At 46.5% G+C, this 19,833-nt stretch overlaps 2 protein-coding genes across 7 annotated transcripts; one reads left to right on the top strand and one right to left on the bottom strand.

Moving 5' to 3' along the window:
* APOBEC2 (apolipoprotein B mRNA editing enzyme catalytic subunit 2) lies at positions 1–11,801 on the top strand. Its single transcript, XM_042986290.1, has 3 exons — positions 1–167; positions 7,850–8,414; positions 11,092–11,801. Exons 1-2 carry the CDS (start codon positions 1–3, stop codon positions 8,391–8,393), a joined length of 711 nt encoding a protein of 236 aa, XP_042842224.1. The 3' UTR covers positions 8,394–8,414; positions 11,092–11,801.
* A 1,884-nt stretch (positions 11,802–13,685) lies between these two features.
* On the bottom strand, positions 13,686–19,721 carry OARD1 (O-acyl-ADP-ribose deacylase 1). Of its 6 annotated transcripts, none has more exons than XM_007085224.3 (6): positions 19,377–19,711; positions 18,519–18,598; positions 17,848–17,992; positions 16,858–16,916; positions 15,719–15,831; positions 13,686–14,349 (listed from the first exon to the last, which is right to left on the bottom strand). In XM_007085224.3, exons 2-6 carry the CDS (start codon positions 18,555–18,557, stop codon positions 14,247–14,249), a joined length of 459 nt encoding a protein of 152 aa, XP_007085286.1. In that variant the 5' UTR covers positions 18,558–18,598; positions 19,377–19,711; the 3' UTR covers positions 13,686–14,246. The 6 variants fall into 6 exon arrangements, with proteins under 6 accessions (XP_007085286.1, XP_007085285.1, XP_042842240.1 ...); XM_007085223.3 differs by having other exon boundaries at positions 19,229–19,710; XM_042986306.1 differs by lacking the exon at positions 19,377–19,711 and adding an exon at positions 18,861–19,196.
* Positions 19,722–19,833: the final 112 nt, after the last annotated feature.

The raw sequence follows: 19,833 nt of genomic DNA on the forward strand, positions 1-19,833 counted from the left end.
ATGGCCCAGAAAGAAGAGGCCGCTGCGGCTGCTGCGGCCGCTGCGGCTGCTGCGCCCGCCGCACCCGCTGCACCCGCCTCCCAGAACGGTGAGGATCTGGAAGATCTGGACAACCCTGAGAAGCTGAAGGAGCTGATTGAACTGCCTCCCTTTGAGATCGTCACAGGGTGAGACCTGGGTGTGGGCCGGGTCCCTCTCCCTAGAAGAGTGTGGGCTGGGGCAGGCTGGGGGAATTTAGGATGGGAATAGTAGGGGTCAGGGTCACAGACCTGCAGCCACGAGCCTACCATGCATGGTAGGGGCTGCGGGGGACACAGCTGCAAATTTCGCTTGGCCTCTCGGGGTGACACTTTGGACCCTCTAACCAGGGGGAGGGAGGGCAGCTCCTTAGAGGCAAGGGCCCAGAGAATGAAACCACCGCTTGGGCCTCCTGGTACCAGGATGCCTCCTGCCTCTCCAGATACAGGCTGTCGAGTCCTAGGGAGTGTGGTAAGGACAGGGGATGACACAGGCATATTTAAAGATGGCCCCAAAGTACCTCCTCCCTCGACTTCTCTCTGTTGCTGAGAGGGCCTCTCCTCTATCTGTATAGCTCTCACTCTTTCTTTAGAGCTTCTCTCTGGAGTGAAAGATCCTGAGACAGGGAAAACAGACCCACCCTTTCCCAAGCCTGAGTGAGAAGCATTTTTCTTTCCCCCTTATAGAATTGAATCTGCCCACGGGTTCTTCACATCCACCCCCAGGGAAACAATAGTTACAGCACAGGTAACAGTCCAGGGCCAGAAGCTTCTGGGCAGAAGAGGCATTCCACCCTCAGCCACAGCCCAGAGGAACAAGGACCCTGAGCAAACGGTCTCCAGGCCCCAAAGAGAGGCCTACATACAGGGTCCCTCTGTTTTGCCCAGATTATGACATCTCCAGGAATAGCACCAAGTGGTCCTTCCTCCTCTTTCCTCTCTGTTCCTTTTGCAGAAGACCCTGCAAAGATCATAGGCAAAGAAAAAGGGGATACATAGAGCCATATTCCCTCCCTCAGCTCCCGGGCTTCCTTCATGGGAGTCCCAACAATGACCACAAACAGAGGAGGGTCCACACTAGGAGAAATTTCAGGAAAAATGGAGGCATGATGTCCTCAGGGGGCAGAGGAGCCTGGGTGGCCATTTGGACTTGCTGTTTGAAGCTTGGCAAGTGATTTTCCAGTCCTGGCCTTAGTTTTTTCATTTGTGACATGAGGAAGTTACACTAAGTTGATCCCTAAGGTCCCTTCCAGCTCAGATATTTTCTGATCTCTACGAGAACCTGAGGGGAAAATGCATCCTAGTTCCTAAAGGAAGAATTCAGGCGAGAGCCTGGAACTTGCATTCACCCGTGCCCAACCGACCAATGTCACCCTCCCCCTAGGATTAAAGGAACAGAGGAGCACAGACTAATATAGACCTAGGGAGGGCCTAGGGCTACCAGGCCAGGAGGCCGCAATCCAGTGGCTCCCTATGGAAGAGATCCATTTTCTAACCTCTAAGGCTGCTGGTCTGTGCTGCCCTTGGTCACACACCAGCACATGCACACCCACTCTATGCAGTGTTATGATCTCCCCAGCGCAGGGGCAGGATAGGTCCAGAACAGAATTAGACCATGTGTGTTCAGTTGAACATGCTTTGCGGCCCCAGGGTGGTTGGTCCTAAGGGTTAAATCCTCTGGTGCAGTTTACGTTCATCCAGTTTACATTCATCCAGTTTACATATACTCGCACTGGCATGAGCCCATTCAACCCTCAGCACAGGGCTGGGAGAGGGGGTTATATTATTGCCACTCTACAGATAGGGAAACTGAGTCAGGGAGCCTCAGTAATTTGTTCAAGACCACAGAACCAGTACGTAGCAGTCTTCTTCTGACCCCAGCCAAGTGTTCTTTCCAAGGCCTCTTATTCATTCTGAGTCCCAGATTTCCCAAACAGGGCTCCACCTGCCTCCATCTGTGAGGTCTACTCAGAGCCTTCTCTGACCCAAGGCGCAGAAAAAGAGGTGCAGCAAGGTAGTCTTCTGGGTGCTCTGAAAGCAGTTCAGGACGGAGGTGGAGCCCTGAGAGTTTCCTGGCCATAAGTAACAACTGTGGAGATCTGTCTCCTGGGCCCCTCTGGGTAAACAGATGGCTTAAAATAGCCCAGAGGTGCGGGTGTGTCTGTGCACGGACAGGATGAGGGAACAACTTTCCCCTCTTTTCCTCTCCAGATACCCTGGCATCAAGGAGGTCAGCAAAGCAGCTCCTCTCCTAGCCTAGACTGCCAGAGGGGATGGGTCTGTCTACACAGCTCCTTAGATTTGGGCCACAAACTAGCAGAAGAGGGAGCAGACAGAGGTGAGGTGAGGTGAGGAAGGCGTACCAGGTAGGAATAAGGAGATATGCCCCATTTGTCACGATTCTGGCTTGAATACGGCACTCAAGATAGAAAGCAGACCTAAGAACATTAACAAAATAACATGGTAGGAAGTGCTAGAAAAAGGTCAAAAACTGTCGTGGTGTGCCAAAGCCAACTCACGATGAGAACGGCCTGTATGCATCTCTTTCCAATTTTGCATTCAGTGACTTCATGTTGGTTTCTTGAAATCTCTATAGTGGGAGTATTTGCAGAAATCAACAAATGTTAGAAATCACGACTGACTTCCTTCTTTTCTTTCTCTCTTCCTTCCTTTCTTTTTTTCTCTCTTCCTTTTCTTCTTCTTTCTCTTTCTTTCTTTCTTTCTTTCTTTCTTTCTTTGTCTTTCCTTTCCTTTCCTTTTCTTTTCCTTTCCCTCTTCCCCCCTTTCTCTCTTTCTTTCTCTCATAGAACTGGGTGTTGAACCAGCACACCAAGGAAAGAAAGAACCCTCTAAACACAAAAGGAAGAGTAGAAAGGGCTCAGATTTGGTTATGCTTAAGATTGAGCTCTGAGGGGTAAGATTTGAGGCCCAGGGAAGGCACCATCCATCAGTACCAGGTTTAATTTCTTGCGTGTTGACCATTGTCCAAACTCTAAGAGGGTGGATCACTCGACCTATCTTTCAGATGGGAAAACCAAGCCTCAAAGGGATGAGTAATTTGCCCAAAGTTAATGGATGGAGTAGGGTGTAACCCCAGGGGTGTCTGACTCCAAATCACCACACTGCATCTTAAAAAGCCATAAATGGGAGGCTTTTTATATTCAACAAATATTTACTGAATAGGAATCATTTATTTACTGCCCATTTCCCCCACTAGTATTTAACTTCCATGAGGCCAGGGACTTTGCCTTTTAACTGCTTTATCCCCAGCACAAAAAACAGTGCCTACCTCCTCATAGACACTCAATAGGTATTTGTTGAGTAAGTAAATAACTGAACTGATGAACAAGCACCTATTGTATGTTCGGCTCCCTGCGAGGCATCGGGATAAGGCACTAATTGTAGGGAGGGCTTCTGAGAGGAGAGAAGTTCAGGATACATGAAGACCCAGCAGCGCTCGGTGTAGAGGAGAATTCCACGGGTTCGTGCCTCTCTCTGAACTCGGCATGCTTGAGGGAAGCTCTGGGGCATCAGAGCTAGTTGTCCCCTCATCTCTCCATCCCCGTGATGAGCAACTGTGGCTCTACCTAGCAGGCCCCCTGGCTGTGTGTTTGTCTTTGTTGGTCTCTAGTTGTGTTGTATATGATTTTGCATAAAGCTGAACCTGCTATCAAAGGGATTTGCATGGAACAGACATAAATGGCACAGACAGTGACTCCTTTCAACCACTTCTTTAGCTACCAGAGGTTGGCTCTGGCCACATGGGGAACACAGAGAGGACATGCAGGGTTCAGAGGAGAAGGGAGGGCAAGGAGTGAGGGCCTTCGACTCCGCTGTGAATGCCACAAGCCTCTCACGCCTCGCCCTGGTTTCCAGAGCATGTTGGGAAGGCTTGTCCCAGAAAGAATAGAAGACAGCCACTGATTCTGGCCTCCCTGGCTTCCACCGAGGCTGGGGGAAGGTCAAAGCTCCAGCATGAAGACAGTGCCTCCCAGGAAAAAGGCAGTGAGCTGCTCAGGGCTCACCAAGGGCAGAATCCCATCCAGAATTGCAAATCAGGAGCCAGCAGCCCAGCAAACCCCATCTGGGCTCTAGGAAGTCAGGCTGTTAGAACTCTCTGCTTCTAGTCTCCTTCTGACCGTGCCCACTCCTCAGCATCCACTTTGAAAGTGGTCTGGAAAAGGGAGAAGGAAACTGAAACCAGCAACTCTTGCCTCTTTTGAGCAGGGCACAAAAGGTCTGGCGAGGAAAGCTGAGACAAGTCAACACTCAATGACCTGTGAGTAGATTTTCCACTCCATGGATTATTTTGGAGCAAATGTTTAATCTCAGACCAGTCTCTGCTGCCTTCCGGGTTGCTTTCTTTCACCGTATAGATTTCTGCTTAGGGAACGCAAATATTTTTAAACGTGAACGTGAGAAAAATACGGTATAAATATATTGCATGTGTTCACATCCTTGCTCCCTCCATCAAGTCGACCATGCTCCAAATGTTCTCTCCCAGATATTAGGATTCTTGGTTTCCTGCCTAGAGAACTGCAATGCCCAGTAGCCTGGGTCTCTGCAAATGAAGTGTGATTGACTTGTGTGCAGGAAGTATGAGGACGTGGTGCTTAAAGAAGGGGGAATGGGGGGAAGGAATAACACTGTTGGTTTCTGTGCCTGAAGCAGTGACTGAGCCCAGGTGAAGAAATCTGCTATCCACATGTTTCTCCTGACCACCATGCCAATAAACCCGTGCGCGCGCGCACGCACACACACACACACACACACACACACACACACACCACTTCAGCAGTTAAACACCCGCTGGGGGGCGACAGCAAGGGCTATAAGTAAATATGGTACTCAGGCATCATGCTACTAGGAAAAAAAAGATGTTTATGATTATCTAAGAAATTAGTGTCACTATTTCCTTCCTTCCACTAGCAGGCATAACAGTGTTGACTTATTTTGTGATTCTATAAAATCACCCAAGATGACCATATTGTCTAGCTCCCTGGAGAGATTTCAGCCCTCTCCCACCTCTGTTCCCCTTCAGGGCCTGCTGTTTCAGCCTGTGGGAGGCCCAAAGGACCTCATTTGCCCCTTATGCTCCTTCTGGAAAACCAAGAAGCCCATTGAGAAGCCAAGCAAGCCCAGTTTTTGAACAAGCTGAAAGGAAAGACTGGGAACCAAGACCTTCCCTGACTTTCCTTTTTTTTTTTTTTTTTAATGTTTATTTATTTTTGAGAGAGAGAGAGTGCAAGCAGGGGAGGAGCAGAGAGAGAGAGAGGGAGACACAGAATCCAAAGCAGGTACCAGGCTCTGAGCTGTCAGCACAGAGCCCAACACAAGGCTTCAACCCATGAACTGTGAGATCATGACCCGAGCTGAAGCTGGACGCTTAACCTATGAGCCACCCAGGAGCTCCCCCCGCACACTCCCACTTTTATTTCAATATTGACTTTCCTTTGCCCCTTGAAAGCATTTCCCTTCCTTAGGCACCTAGTCCAGAAGGCCCTGCTGAAGCACAGAGTAGGCTATTGGGCTGCTGGCCAGAGGGGTGGGAAACTGATATTTATAGAGAGGTGAACTTTCTTCCTCTCCCTTGGGTTTCAGGTTTCTCTGGGTCTTCTCCTCCTGTGAAGGGAAGAGGAGGAGGGGAAAGCATCAGAGCTTAAGAGAGGCTGGGAGAAATAGCAGCCTCACACTAGCCAGCCGACTCGTAACTATATGCTGGGCCAAGTTCACACTCTCACTGCGCTGCATTTGGCCAAGTTGGAGCAACACTTTTGGGGGCTCCAGAAGGAAACCCAAGGGGCCACACAGGCAGCTATTGGTGAAGCCCCCAACCAGCCACACAGTTGTGAATACTTCCAAGGGTTTTGAGAATCCACCATACGGTTGGCTCTGGATAGATTTGGGGGCAGGAGAGTGTCTGGCAAATGGCCTTGAAGAGCGTCTGGCAAATGGCCTTGAAGAGCAAGTGTTTGGACAAGGAAGGTAGGCTCTGTGCTTCTCAGGAGAAAAAAAAAAAAATCCACTCTGGAAAGTGAAGGTACCATTTAGCAGCCAGTAAAATCTAGGCGTGGTCTTGAAGGGTGACTTTCATTGGGGAGAGCTCATTATAAATGAATTCCCAACAGGGATTGAAATAGGAGAGGAGAACCATTAGGCCATCCATTCTCCCCAAATGTTAAGTAAATAATAAACACATTTGACTGGGGACAGAGGGGTTTAGAGAGCTAAGTATAGTACCCAAAAGAATCCTGGGGCCAGGTCCTCAAACACATCCATCTCCACAGTGGAAACTGAACTTGACAGTAAGAGATATGGGAACTTGGGTGGAGCAAATTTTGCGATGGGGGTGGGGAATACAGCAGGGAAACAGCTCATGTTTTTTCAGCTCTTTGGCACCTGGCTGCTTAGCCCTAAGAAGACAAGGCCCTGGGACATCCGGGATTTCCCTGTAGCCCTGGGAGTTAGAAAGGGAAGACATGTAGGGCAGTAACAGCAGAGTTCATGGTTGCCACAGGGTATCTTTTGGGGCAACTGCAGAGATTACTTAAGAAAAAAAAAAAGAAAACATTCAGCCTCTCCAAGCCAGTACTCAATCCCCTCCTCTCGTCACTTTTATTACGTCCTTCTTTACTCAAGAGGCTGTAACAATTTTCTGCTGCCGCCTAAATCAGGGCTAAACATTCAAGAACCTTGGTGCCTTGTCCTCCATGGCTCCCTGTGCATTTAAAATTAAAATGCTCTCAGCTGTCTTAGCCAGAGTGGAGCTGCTAGCTTATAAGCATCTGGAGGGTAGAGGCCAAGTCTTTATTTATTTATTTATTTATTTTTTGACATTTATTCCTTTTTTGAGAAACAGTGTGAGTGGGGGAAGGACAGAGAGAGGGAGACACAGAATCCGAAGCAGGCTCCAGGCTCTGAGCTGTCAGCACAGAGCCTGACACAGGGCCTGAACTCACCAACCATGGTATCATGACCTGAGCTGAAGTCGGACGCCTCACCGACTGAGCCACCCAGGCACCCCCCAAGTCTTTTTTGACTTTGACATGACTCAATACTACATGTAACCTAAACTCTATCAAGGTACTCTTGGATAGCTTGACCTCAAAGATAAAAGCTTCTTGGACACTTATTGTGTGACAACCCTCCTTCACCTGAGGGAAAAAACAGACTTGAGAAAGTCACCTGGAGAGGCGGGCACTGTGCATTGTGGGCCAGCCCAGGGCCAAGATGAAACAGCCATGAGTGACAAGGAGGAGAAACGGAAGCAGGAAATGTTCCGCAAAATCTTCCTCTTGCTCTATCATGAGAAATTTTACATGCTTGCTACTTTGTAAGATTGCTATTTGAACACTGCTTTTCCAACGTTGCCACCTATTAGAATCATCTGGAGGGTGTGTTTGTTTGTTTTTTTAATGCTGGTGCCTGGGTTCCCTGCAGACCTTCTGATTTCATTGCCTTGGCATGGGGCCCAGGCACTGACATTTGTAGAGTCCTCTGGGTGATTCGGCTATGTAGCCCCCCGCGAGAGAGTGACTGCTTTAGAAATGCAGGCACGTGCTGTGTGTTGGAGGGATGGTGGGGCGTTTGGAGACCCTCACTATTGGGGTGACCTGAATGCACACCTCCAAATTCTCTCCCCTGCTCCAGATAACACCTTTCTGAATTCTTTCACGCCGTGTGGTCGCTGATGCTAGCCAGGGCAAGGCCGGCTTTGCCCGGGAGAGCCGACGTGTCTCTGAGGCACCGAGGCTGGAGAGCCACCTGCTCTTAGACATAAGCGCTCATCCTTCTTTCTTCTCCCCTGTCCCCTCTGCCCTCTCGCCCCACAGGGAGCGGCTGCCCGTCAACTTCTTTAAGTTTCAGTTCCGAAACGTGGAGTACAGCTCCGGGCGGAACAAGACCTTCCTCTGCTACGTGGTGGAAGCGCAGGGCAAGGGGGGTCAGGTGCAGGCCTCCCGCGGGTACCTGGAGGACGAGCACGCCGCCGCCCACGCCGAGGAAGCCTTCTTCAACACCATCCTGCCGGCCTGCGACCCGGCCGTGCGCTACAACGTCACCTGGTACGTGTCGTCCAGCCCCTGCGCCGCCTGCGCCGACCGCATCGTGCGGACCCTCGGCAAGACCAAGAACCTGCGCCTGCTCATCCTGGTTGGGCGCCTCTTCATGTGGGAGGAGCCCGACGTCCAGGCCGCGCTGCGGAGGCTGAAGGAGGCCGGCTGCCGGCTGCGCATCATGAAGCCCCAGGACTTCGAGTACGTCTGGCAGAATTTTGTGGAGCAGGAAGAGGGCGAGTCCAAGGCCTTTGAGCCCTGGGAGGACATTCAGGAAAACTTCCTGTACTACGAAGAGAAGCTGGCGGACATCCTGAAGTAGGCCCACCGGGCCCAGCCTCGCGTGAGTCACGGCGCCCCTGTGGTCTTGTTAGCCTTGAACTTGGGTCGAAGGCTGGCGGGCAGGTGGCAGAGTGCGGGAGGTTTGGCCTGGCCAGGAACGAATTTCCCTTCTCTGCTCTGGGGTGGTTGTAAACACATTTTACATCTATTGATTTTTGAGAGACAGAGTTAGTGCCCGAGTGGTGGAGGGGCAGAGAGAGGAGGAGACCCAGAATCCGAAGCAGGCTCCAGGCTCTGAGCTGTCAGCACAGAGCCCGATGCGGGGCTCGAACCCACAAATCGTGAGATCATGGCCTGAGCTGAAGTCGGACACTCAACCGACCGAGCCACCCAGGCGCCCCGTAAACACATTTTAGAAGATCCCAAGTTTTCCTTTTCTCTTAACTGCAAATTCGTCTCCCTAAACCCTTTTCGTTCCTACCCTGTTGTATCAAACGAACTTTCCCCAGAACTTTGGAATACTCAAAGGTTGACAGGAATCTTCAAGCTTTGGTGAGACCGAGTGACCTGCCATGGTCAGACTGTCCCTCAAGAAGCATGCCCCCACTGGCGTTGAGTCCAGACTTACTGACTCTGGACATCTTCTGGAGGCCCTGTTCCCACCCCCAATTGCAATCTTACCATTCCATTGTCCTGTAATGTAGGCTTTTCATTCCTTCAAATGTAATTTTTTCATTTGGGGTACTTTTGAAAGTCCCCAAACGGATTTGTATTCAACTTATTATTAATTTTGCCAGAGAGGCTTTCATGTTTTCAAATAAATGGTTCGGCCTTGAAGGATACCAATAATTTCGGTGTGAATATACAACACAAGAACATTTTTCTTACTTTGAGAAGACCTCAGCGGAACTCATAGAAAAATGCTGTATTCAGGAATGGGGATACCACAGCAACAAGTTCCTCTATGCAGGAATATAGAAAGGGTTAAAAAGATGTTTGTAAATGAGACAGCAGCTCAGAAGTAGCCTCCTACAGACATCAAGATGTGATAGAACTGGAAGTAAAGATTAGCTATTTAGGCAAATAATTAGGACACAATTAAGGCCAACTTGGCCTCTTGCTGAGGGTAAATTAGACTCTCACAGAAACAGGCCGATTACCCTCAGGAAAGAGGGTAAAAGATCCTTTGCTAACTTTTTTTGAGTTCGGTCTGATCTAGTTTGCTCCCGCAGAAATGCTATAACCAAGTCCCTTCGCAAGGCCTGAGTTACTGATCAAGATCCTCCAGAAACGAAGAAAGGGTCTTTACCACCCTCTTCTCCAACTTAAATTCTGGAACAATTCACATATTAACAAAATGTGAATGCAGCATGCTTCTATGAAGCTTCTATGAAGCTATGAAGCTTCTATGAAGCTATTCAATTTACTCTTGGTGTCTCTCACCCTTAATATTCTTAAGAGAACATGTGGCTTCATAGACACGTTTTTGGAAATATCAATGTTCTGGAGCTCGATGTTGCCAGACGTCTGCTACTAGACATACACACAGGGTGCCTGATAATTCTCCAGCTGAGCATTTGCCAATCCGAGAGGACATGATTTTTGGCCATTTTTTACAAAAAGCAGGGCCCATTGAATTCAGTGAGAATATGGTCACATAATGCCACATGGTATTCTGTTCACATAAAATATGACACCGCTCTAGTGGTGGCGAGTGATAAAAATAGATTTCTAAGGGTGACTTCTGAAAATACCAAACTTTTAAATACCTTGAGGATTATATTAGTGTAGGTGCTATCACTGTAATTATAAACCCTACTCAGACTCCAGAATGATGAGTGGTAGCTTAACTTTAACTATAATATACTTTCTTCTTAAATGCCTTTCTGAGTCACAGGCCACTTCTTCCAGCTGCCTAACCAGCAAGTCTTCAGAGACGCGCGTGTGTGTGTGTGTGTGTGTGTGTGTGTGTGCACGCGCGCGCACCTGTGCGCGCACGTTGTATTTTCCATTAAGTTAAATAATTAGATAGCTAAATCTGCTATAAAAAGTAAGCATTTCAAGGAGGATTAAAAGGAGCTTTTAATTTTGGATAATTGAGGGTTGTATCTTACGCTAATCTAAACGGAAGTAAAATAGATAAATCAGTTTGAGGGGAAAGTCCATTTCCAAGTCAAATTATTTTAAAATAAAATATTATTGGACATGTTCCACATTATAAGCCTCTTTCCATTAGTGTACATGACCGTATTATCTGGACCCATTAACATGCTTCTCTGTACTGTATTTGAGTTATTCATGTTCATGAAGGGAAAGGTTAAAATGTACCCAGTTAAACAAAAAAAAAAAAAAAAAAAAAGGCATGAAATCCAGTTGTAATCTAAAAGCCCTAAAGAACAACTCCGCTTAATTAGAATACTAAGAAATGGGCATTTGTTAAAGAAAATTTGCCCTACGTTTCTTATTCCATCTTTTTAAAAAAAATGACAGAATAGAACTTAACCATGTATCTAACAAGAGAATAGAATTAAAGTAGAGATCTTCTGGGGTTTTCCCTGTGTGAACCACACCAAAACATGAATAGAGCAAACCTAACACTGGGAACAGTGGAAATCACAGGCAACTGGGGGAGAAATTCAGATTGCTGGGGAGGGCACACAGAGACCTCAGCTCAAAAGAAACTCTTCATTGGGGCCAGCAAAGCTCTCAGTAACATGCTTTCTTGTTTTCTCACTAAGGTCTGCCTGCTGCCACCAGGAGACAGCAGTGACATGTATGGCCATCTGGGACATGTCTGACTTCCTAATACCACTTGAGCTGGACAACATTGGACACCAACCAATCCTTCTGCACAGGCCCTCCAAGGACTCTAAATATACTGCTCATGTTGTAAATCATTTAAGCCATGGCTCTCTCTAAGGCTGCTCTAAGGCTGCTCTTGGGAAAAGTGAGTTGCAAGGAAAATGACAACTGTATATGGGCCGCAGGCATCTGTGGGGCTGAGGGGCCTAATTATTCCCCCAAATGGGTTGCTTTGAGGCAAAGAGGCTCAGACCCAAGGTTTGTGCAGATCTTTGAAATATGTCCGGATGTGTATTTGTTTTTTTTTTTTTTTTAAAGAAAGATAGCAACATTAATAAAAGAAGTGGTGTGGTTTTTCTGTGACCAGGTTTTTTAGGGAACTTGGACATTTAGAAGTTACTATGTACAGTGAACAAGTCCTAGGAATAGGGACGTTCCCAGGCTATGAGCCAAGCCAGGATATTAGAAAGTGGAAGGGAGGCTTAATCCAGGGCTTGTCCAGGCAACACAGGATACTAACTCTCCTAGGCGGACTTCCCACCCCAGTCTTGACCTTTATCCAGTATTTTCTTTTGTGATTACTTGTAATTGAGTGCCTTTTCCCTTCTCTGAAGACAAGGAATATGGCAGAGGGTGAAACAAAGGCAGGGGAAATCTGTTTACAAGATATCCATGTTCCGACTGCCAACTAATAAGCAATTAGCGTCTTAAGGAGAGGATAAGTAGGATTTCAATGTTCAGACACACATACTGTAGGACTAGTTGGTATGTGGTACTCGATGGTGATGGCAGGATGGTGTCAAGTCTCGTTTCTTAAAAGGCTTGAGTCTTATGGAGAAGCAAAATTTCACATGTGAATTTCTGGGTGTTTGCCAAACTCTAACTAGGTTTCCAGGAATAATGTGCTCATTCTATCAGACCATGCCTCTTCTTCCCAAGCTTCAAGTGTGATAAATCATCAGAATTTGACCCCAAGACTATATGCAAATGACAAAGCACTTTATCGTATCCCTGCTGAGTCCCAGAATTCCACTTACAGCCAGTCCTCCACAAGACTAGTCTTTGTTCAAAGAATCATCAAGGCTCATACTCCATGAAAAAAATTAACCCTAATTCCTTTAAATGTAGAAGCCTACAAAATCAATGTTTTGAGCCAAAAGCAAAGATTTATTTGCATAAACAAAATACTTTCATTCTAAGTTTGCTCTTAGCATCCCACTCTCATTCTCTGTGTTGTGTATTTAGACATTTCTTTTTCCCCCTTCGGTTTTACCATATGTGGACAGAAGTGAAGCTTCAAGAAAGCCTAACAATGAACTTGGCCCTGCACTACCCCTACCCAACAACATGAACTTGTCTGTTCCAGAGATACAAAAGTGAAGTACTTTTTGAAACTGCTGCCTCCTATCAGGCTGCAGTGTGATAAGAACACGAGTCTAAAGTACAAAGATTATATTTAACTGGTGTTTCCATAGTGTTTCAGCAACCCCCTTCTGAAAACCAGTTCTTTTATCTTGAGTAAGCAGCAAGTCCCAGGACAGACCCAGAATTCACTCTAGGGAGAAAATCAATAGTTGGTCTCGCTATTTTAACTTTTTAAAAAAAGCTGGTTTATTTTGAGAGAGCGAGAGAGCCAGCATGCAAGCGGGGGAGGGGAGAGAGAGAGGGAACGAGAGAATCCCAAGCGGACTCCGTGGTGATGTGGGGCTCAGACCCAAGAACCATGAGATCACGACCTGAGCCAAAACCAAGAGTCGGGACATTCTACTGACTGAGTCACCCTGGGACCCCTAACTTTAATTTTTTTTATTTCAAGTAGGCTGTACGCCCAATGTGGGGCTTGAATGCAAGGCCCTGCCATTAAGAGCTGCATGCTCTACTGACTGAACCAGCCAGGTGCCCTTTTTTTAATACCATAGTAACGGTAAAACAGAAAATTCCACGAGTTTTCCCAACATCTTTGATACTGAATCCAGGGACATACTCTTTCACCATGAGCACAGGAGTGGATAAAGTGGTGCTCTCTTAGCTTAGAAAGAAAAGGGGACTAATATTTACTATTCTCCATCCCAGCTGGCTGCACACCATAACCTTCTGCTGCTTAAAAGCACAAAGAAATATAGCCAGCCCTCCACCCCACCCCAAACTACCAAACTAGAATTTCTGAAGGAAGTGGGCCTTTTAGATTCATAAGGATTTTGTTGAGAGCCGCTGATTTGTTGAGTCATTACTCTGCCCTGAGCAATTCAGCAGGCATTTACTATATGTTACCTCATTTGTTTCATGGCTGAATTCATACACGTTCAGTCACAGAAGCTTTGTGGTGGAAGAAGAAAGAGTTCACCAGGAAGGGATTCTAAACCCTCCTTTCCAGAAATACTGACCCACAGTTCTTGTCCATTCTGATTTCTTCTCACCTTGCTGCTCTTCCCCCTGGACCCTTTGTCTGATTTCTCCCAATTAATTTTCAGGCGAATCTTCCATTACCCAGGTCCAGAACAACAGATGTGTGTACAGAACCTCACTAGACCCCAAAAGAAAAGATATTTATTCTTCCATTTCTGTCACCACAAATATCTTGTTAACAACATAACACTCATCTTTGTAATTTAAACAAAACAAAACCCATCACTCTCTCCTAGGATGAACATGACATTAGATTAACACTAAGCAAACTCACAAATGACAAAAGATGGAAAATTAACTGAAATGTTCATCCTTCCTGAAATTTCTCTTAAACAGCAGAGAAGTATAATCAATGCTGCCACCCAGTGGCAAGCCAAACAAGTCAGGAAGCATCCCGGAGAAAACAGGGGTCAGAGGCCCAACATCCGGTTTCCTTGCCTCCTATCAGGCCATCTACTCCTTACCTTCTTGCAAAAAACATCACAGCAACATTTCCCAAGCAATCCCTCCTCCACAGTTCCAGTCCAATCATGAGAATACAGCAACCCAAGTCTGGCCTGTGACACAGACTACTTCACATGAAACTTCCACTGACCGAGGACTTAAATAGGCCAGTTCACCCAGTGCTATGGTCCAGTAGGGGTTAAAACAGGAGAATGTGGACACATCCAAAGCGCCCGTCTGTTCAGAGTGTGTACACAGTAATTCTGATGTCTGTTGCTTCAAACACCTCCTCAATCATTGCAGATACGTTTTCCCATTGTAGACGATCAAGACCACATCCAATCCTGAAAAAGACAAAACATCTCCGCTGGTTGTGGTGAAGCTATCTGAGAAGTCACTTCTTTCCCCTTCCCTTAGGCTGTACCCACTGAAAGCAAAAAGACAAATGATCTGGCCTCACACCTAGGCAGCTATGGCGGGAGTCCGCAAGTTAATTCCTGTTGTGAGTCACCTAAGGCTGTTCCTAGACAGCCCCAACATCCAATAGCTGTCACTTCTCTTTTGCCTAATAAGGTACCACTTCTCAATTGTTTGAGGCTACATTTAGAAAATGTATAACTGCGGTGATATGGGAACCTCACTATCGTTCTAGATCTATTGATAAAAACTAGCTGGTATTTTTAAAATACGCTTATGATAAAGGAATGGAAGGTGAAGGAAGGTAAAAAGAAGGACAAAGGACAGGATCTCTGCAAAAAGGAAATCAAAACAAAATGTCGGGAAGTCCTGAGCTGATTGCATTTCAGTCTTTGCGACACCCTGGTGAAACATCAATCAGCCCATAAAACTCTACTACTACCTGGCACCTTTCTTCTAAGATGTTACCTTATTGATCCTCAATATCCCTACAGGAAAAAAAAAGAAGACTTAACATTGCTAATTTCACATAATTAAATCCCTGAAAAAACTGTGATAAAAACACCCAACAATTTCTGATACATAAGACATGAATACATTAAAGCCCAAGGTAAGATGAGGGACCTTGTAGCCACATTTATAGTTAACGTGGAGCTTGGAACAAACCTGCATGCATGGTCAGCACGGACTAAAAACTAGACTGACAGGAAGAGAAATGACCCCAAGCCTATTTCCTAAAATGAAAGTAAAGAGCATGTTGAACCCCCAATGTCATTCCCTTAAGTTCCCAATAGCTAGGGTCTAAGACATTACATAAGTGACGTATCCTCTGGCTACTACCCACATGGACTACAAAACAAGCATGCAGATTAGAAGGCAGTGATAATTTACAACTTTTTCTGTACCAGATTAACGGGCTTGGGATACCTGAAGTGGCCCAGAAGAAAATCACAATTGCTCAGATTTGGCTCTTAAGCTTTTACTCCTTCAAGAACAGAGTCTCAGCCTTAGATAGAAGATGTCCAGATTCAACAGAGAGGACTCAACAACATGTCCTCCCGACTAAGCAGGCTGTGTGTTTTAATTATTCTGATTCATTCAACACAGGCTAAGAAATGGGTAAAACGTGGCCTGAGGTCTGACAACTGGTTCACTGGTGATGTTAAAAAGCTTTTAAATTTGTCCACTTTTAAGCCTGTATTTTGAGTTAGGCTTTCAAGTCATTTGTCTCCCGGTAAGACAGCAAATGTCACCACTCGATTACAAGTATTCATTCGGGGCCCTGGATTTCCTTGCCTGGGCATAGAGAGGTCGGTGACTCCATTCTTCAGACAGTGGGACTTCATGGCCTCTAAACTCTTCTGTAAGTTTTCATAAGTTGGCTTATGTGAAGCCCTTTTCTTTGTAATCTGAGTACAAAGAATGAATTTAAAACTTCCATTAGTCCAAAATGATAGCCAAAGAAAAGCTATCACATTCTCACAACATCCTGATCATTAAAAAACTATATACTTTCAGAATTCATTAGAGCAGGACAAATCTCATATTGTCCCTTCCAGTTATGGGAGGCCCTCAGGAAAATCCACTAAACAGGGCCTGAGAAACCCAGAGAGCACCATGTAATAACTTTTCCTTTTCCCAAGAAGCCCAGGAGATTAGCAGGCCGTGCCTATTGTCTATTGTTTTTAAACAAGGTAGGTCAAAGTCTCTGTGCCACTTCTAAGAGATAAGCAATGTATCTGTAACAAGAAAGAACCCATACCACCTAAAAACTTCCTGTTAAGTCTATTTATTTAGAAACCACAGTTGTTTGCTTTTCATTTCTCTATAAAGAACAAAAAGAAACTGGTAGTGTTCCAAACAAGACTGGAAGTCACATCGACCTTAAGGACAGCATCCCAAGGGCTTAAGGCATGTCCCCGTTCAGTGTGCTATCCAGATCAGACTTGTAGTGGGTTGGCTGCTCTAAGTCGCTCAGCACCATCACCAAGCAGCCACACTCCTTCCAGGGCCTAAAGGACATATGGACAGTGGAAGAATCCCACATTGAGGCAGAAGACAGGAAAAGAGCTAAGTAATACTAGGCACTGCATTTGAGAGGGAAGAACAAAAGGAAAACTCCTTTGGGATATCCATCTTTTGAGATATGTTTCTATCTCACCATAATTAGGAAAGAATTAAGGCACGGGGACATCCCTAATTTTTCCAAGTCTTAGAACACAGGCTTTTGGTAGTTGTCACAGTGGAGCTGGGAGGCAGCCTCGTGCTCCTTTCTAACGCAGTGCTCCCAATAGCCACCACCACTGGATCTGAGCTGGCATGGATCAGAAGTTGTGGCCATCTTTGTCTGTCTAGAACGGAACATCACGAGCAACACAAATGCAGCAGCCCACATCCAGTCCTTAGAACACCGTAAGAACTGACCCTCATCTTACCAAGTAATATATATATCGCCCATCTCTCTTCAGAACAGCCACTTCTCCAGATTTCTTTTCTACAAAAAAGTTATTTAATAGTAGAAAGGTATTTAAAAAAACAACACCGATTTGCATTCTTCAATTTAAAATAAAATCTTTACAGATTTGAGTTGACTTTAGTACTAAACAATAATTTCAACTCTGAAGAAACCTAGGGTCTCTGTTAACACTTTGTTTCTTATCAGCCTTCCTTAACTTCCAGCTTTCTTATCCATTTTCTCAGTCTTGTTTTCCTCTTATCCCGTCCTGCCCATATTTTCAAATACACCCTTACTTATTCACTTAAAAAACTTTTAATAACTTTTTCTTTTACATATAAAGAGTTACTGTGTTAAGCATTATAGAGCACAGAGATGTGTAAAAGTTCCTAATTGGTGAAGAGCTTTCAATGAAGGGAAGGTGTCCCGTTTACAAAGAACTACAATAAAAAGCAGTATAAACTTTTAATGGAATCACCAGTGGAGTCTCTGACCCGTAAGCCTGGACCGTGATCTGAGCAACTATTGCCAAAGCTCTGCATGTGATTCTAACTCCTGTCTCTGGTTTAAAATCACTGGTAAAGTGATGGGAACGATCCGTAAGAAAGAGGTTTTAAACTCCTCTTTGAGGAGTAAGTAAAATATGGGTAGACAGAATCTTGAATGCCTAGTTAACACCTATGGACTTTGTTAAGCACTTCCGTTATTAAAAGTTTCAGAAAACTGAAGTAATATCAACAAAGTTTTATGACAGAGGAAGAGATTAGAAACGTTTATGAGAATTCAAGTTTGGTGTGATGAAGACCCAAACTGTAGGCCATTTTTGTAGAGGAAAACCTTAATCTGAAGAGTTCAAGTTCTCAGTGGTTGGGAACCACTGCATGTATATCCTGTCTAATAATTAAAATGTAACAGGTGATCAAGACGGTCTAGCCAAGGCGGACGAGTAAAGCTGTTTTTCAAAACTCACGTTGATTTAACAGCTCCTGCACCCCTCCAAATTTCTTCTTGAAGAGGACAGCTATCCCAGCACCCATTCGACAATCCTCACTGATACAGTGGGCTAAAGAGTCTGTTTTGGGGCATGCAAAAAGGTCTCCTTTCACATAAGTGATCTAAAATGTGAAGAAGGGGAAAGAAAGGTTTTATTTGATACAGAAAAACACTAAGATATTTCTTTCATTTTCCTTTATTGTGTTTCCCACCACTGCCCCTCCTTGATTTAAAACCAAATCTGCTGCGGCACCTGGGTGGCTCAGTCAGTTGAGAGACCGACTCCTGATTTCGGCTCAGGTCATGACCTCATGATTTGACACTGAGCCCCACTCTGCAAAAACAGCGTGGAGCCTGCTTGGGATGCGCACCCGTGCGCACGCGCTCTCTCTCAAAACAAATAAATAAACATTAAAAAATAAATAAAACCAAAGCTGCAGAATTTAAGGAGTTAACTACAACAAATTAAAGCATGTGTAAGAGAAAAGTGATCATGATCTCTGCCTCGTACTGTATCAGCCTTTCTGAAGCAAATCAGCTGGGGAGGGAGGAAGACAATTCAACTATGGCTTTAATTAAAGTGTTTATGCTTTTGACCTTAATTATTCTGAATTTCAGTTCACCAATAAGTTAATAGTTGTTACGCACTCTGCTTCCTTCTGGATCTTCATTAGGGCTGCCGGCCATGATACTGAGTCGCTATTTCCAGAACTTAGGTGTTTCTTCAGCTACGAGAAGGGAAAAGGAAAAACGCTTAGGCAGCCTGAACATATTATATTCAAATTCCCTGACCACCCACTTGGTAGTCTTCTTCCCCCACCATTTATCGCTGAATGGGAGTTCGTTCAGGCTCTAGAAAGTAATACAAAATTCTTCTGGGGCAAGAATGAGGAAGGATGGCTAGGTCTGGAGGCGGCCGGGCCCCGCTCGCATTTCGCGCTTTCCTTGGGGGCGCCCCGCTCCGCCAGGGGAAGGAAAGGCGGTCCCTACGACTCGTCTCCTCCTTTTTCCGCGCCCGGGCAAGGCGGATTCAGGACTGTCTCTTCTCTGCAAAACCAAAAGTACTTCCCCAGTGGGTCTGGCACACGAGACAAAAGGAGGGACTTGGCCACAGTCCCGCTGAGCAACCGACGAGTGTCTGGACCAGGGGAGTTGTACCGCCGAACCGCAGGCGTGGAGAGGGAAGGAGGCCTCTCAAGGAAGGCTCGCCCCCATCTGCTCGTGGGGGGGGACGGGGAAGGAGTCTAGAGAGGCCTCCTGTTCTGTCTCCCACCCTAGGGCAGGTCAGCGAGGGAACAGGGCCTGTCCTAGGGTCCCGTGGGAAGGAGAGAGAAGGCTCCCTCAAAGCCCCAACATACCGGGGTTACCCTTCCACCTGGAAAGGAGTCGGCCGTTGCGAAGTCCCGCCCCGCGGGGAAGGGCTCCGGATCCAGCCCTGGTAGGTGGGAAGCAGCGGACGAACCCAGACACAGAACCAATCCAGCCACAGCCCTTAATTGCACGCACCTAAAATGGCCGCCCACCACCCGGGAGCGGGGCGGAAACAAGCCTCTCTAGCAAGCCAGCCGAACTCGCACTCTTTGGTAATGGCCGCCGAACTTCCGGCGGTAAAATCCGTGGAAAGTCCCGCCGCCGCCCGGGCATGCGTAACGAGATAGCCCGCCGCGAGTGGGGAAGAACGGCGCTTGCGCCTTAGCCCCAGGGGTGTGTCTCCAGCCACCGCAGAGAAGGGGGTGGGCAGTTGGCAAAGAAGATAGTTAGCGCCTGCGTAGTACTATGTTTAGGGCGGTGTTTGAGTTCAAGGATCTGGCGCGTCCAGAAGGCGCCTGCGTATTCCTTCTGCTGGAGATGGTGTCGAATCAGGAAAGTGGGCGTGGCTCCAGGGAACGCCTGCGCGATGCTCCCTCAACTGGGGGTGGGGCGAACCAGATGCTGGGGTTAGGGGGCGTGGTCTCAGGGGCGC

Source organism: Panthera tigris, chromosome B2, assembly GCF_018350195.1.
Source record: "Panthera tigris isolate Pti1 chromosome B2, P.tigris_Pti1_mat1.1, whole genome shotgun sequence".
Taxonomy (NCBI): Eukaryota; Metazoa; Chordata; class Mammalia; order Carnivora; family Felidae; genus Panthera; species Panthera tigris.

Bases quoted from the DNA above. Each gene is read 5' to 3' on its own strand.
- APOBEC2 (XM_042986290.1), top strand. From the start codon at position 1: ATGGCCCAGAAAGAAGAGGCCGCTGCGGCTGCTGCGGCCGCTGCGGCT. The intron at 168-7,849 runs GTGAGACCTGGG...CTCGCCCCACAG, and splicing joins CCCTTTGAGATCGTCACAGG to GGAGCGGCTGCCCGTCAACT.
- OARD1 (XM_007085224.3), bottom strand. From the start codon at position 18,557: ATGGCCGGCAGCCCTAATGAAGATCCAGAAGGAAGCAGA. The intron at 17,993-18,518 runs GTGCGTAACAAC...TTCACATTTTAG, and splicing joins AAGATCCAGAAGGAAGCAGA to ATCACTTATGTGAAAGGAGA. The intron at 15,832-16,857 runs GTAAGATGAGGG...CTTTGTACTCAG, and splicing joins GGCGATATATATATTACTTG to ATTACAAAGAAAAGGGCTTC.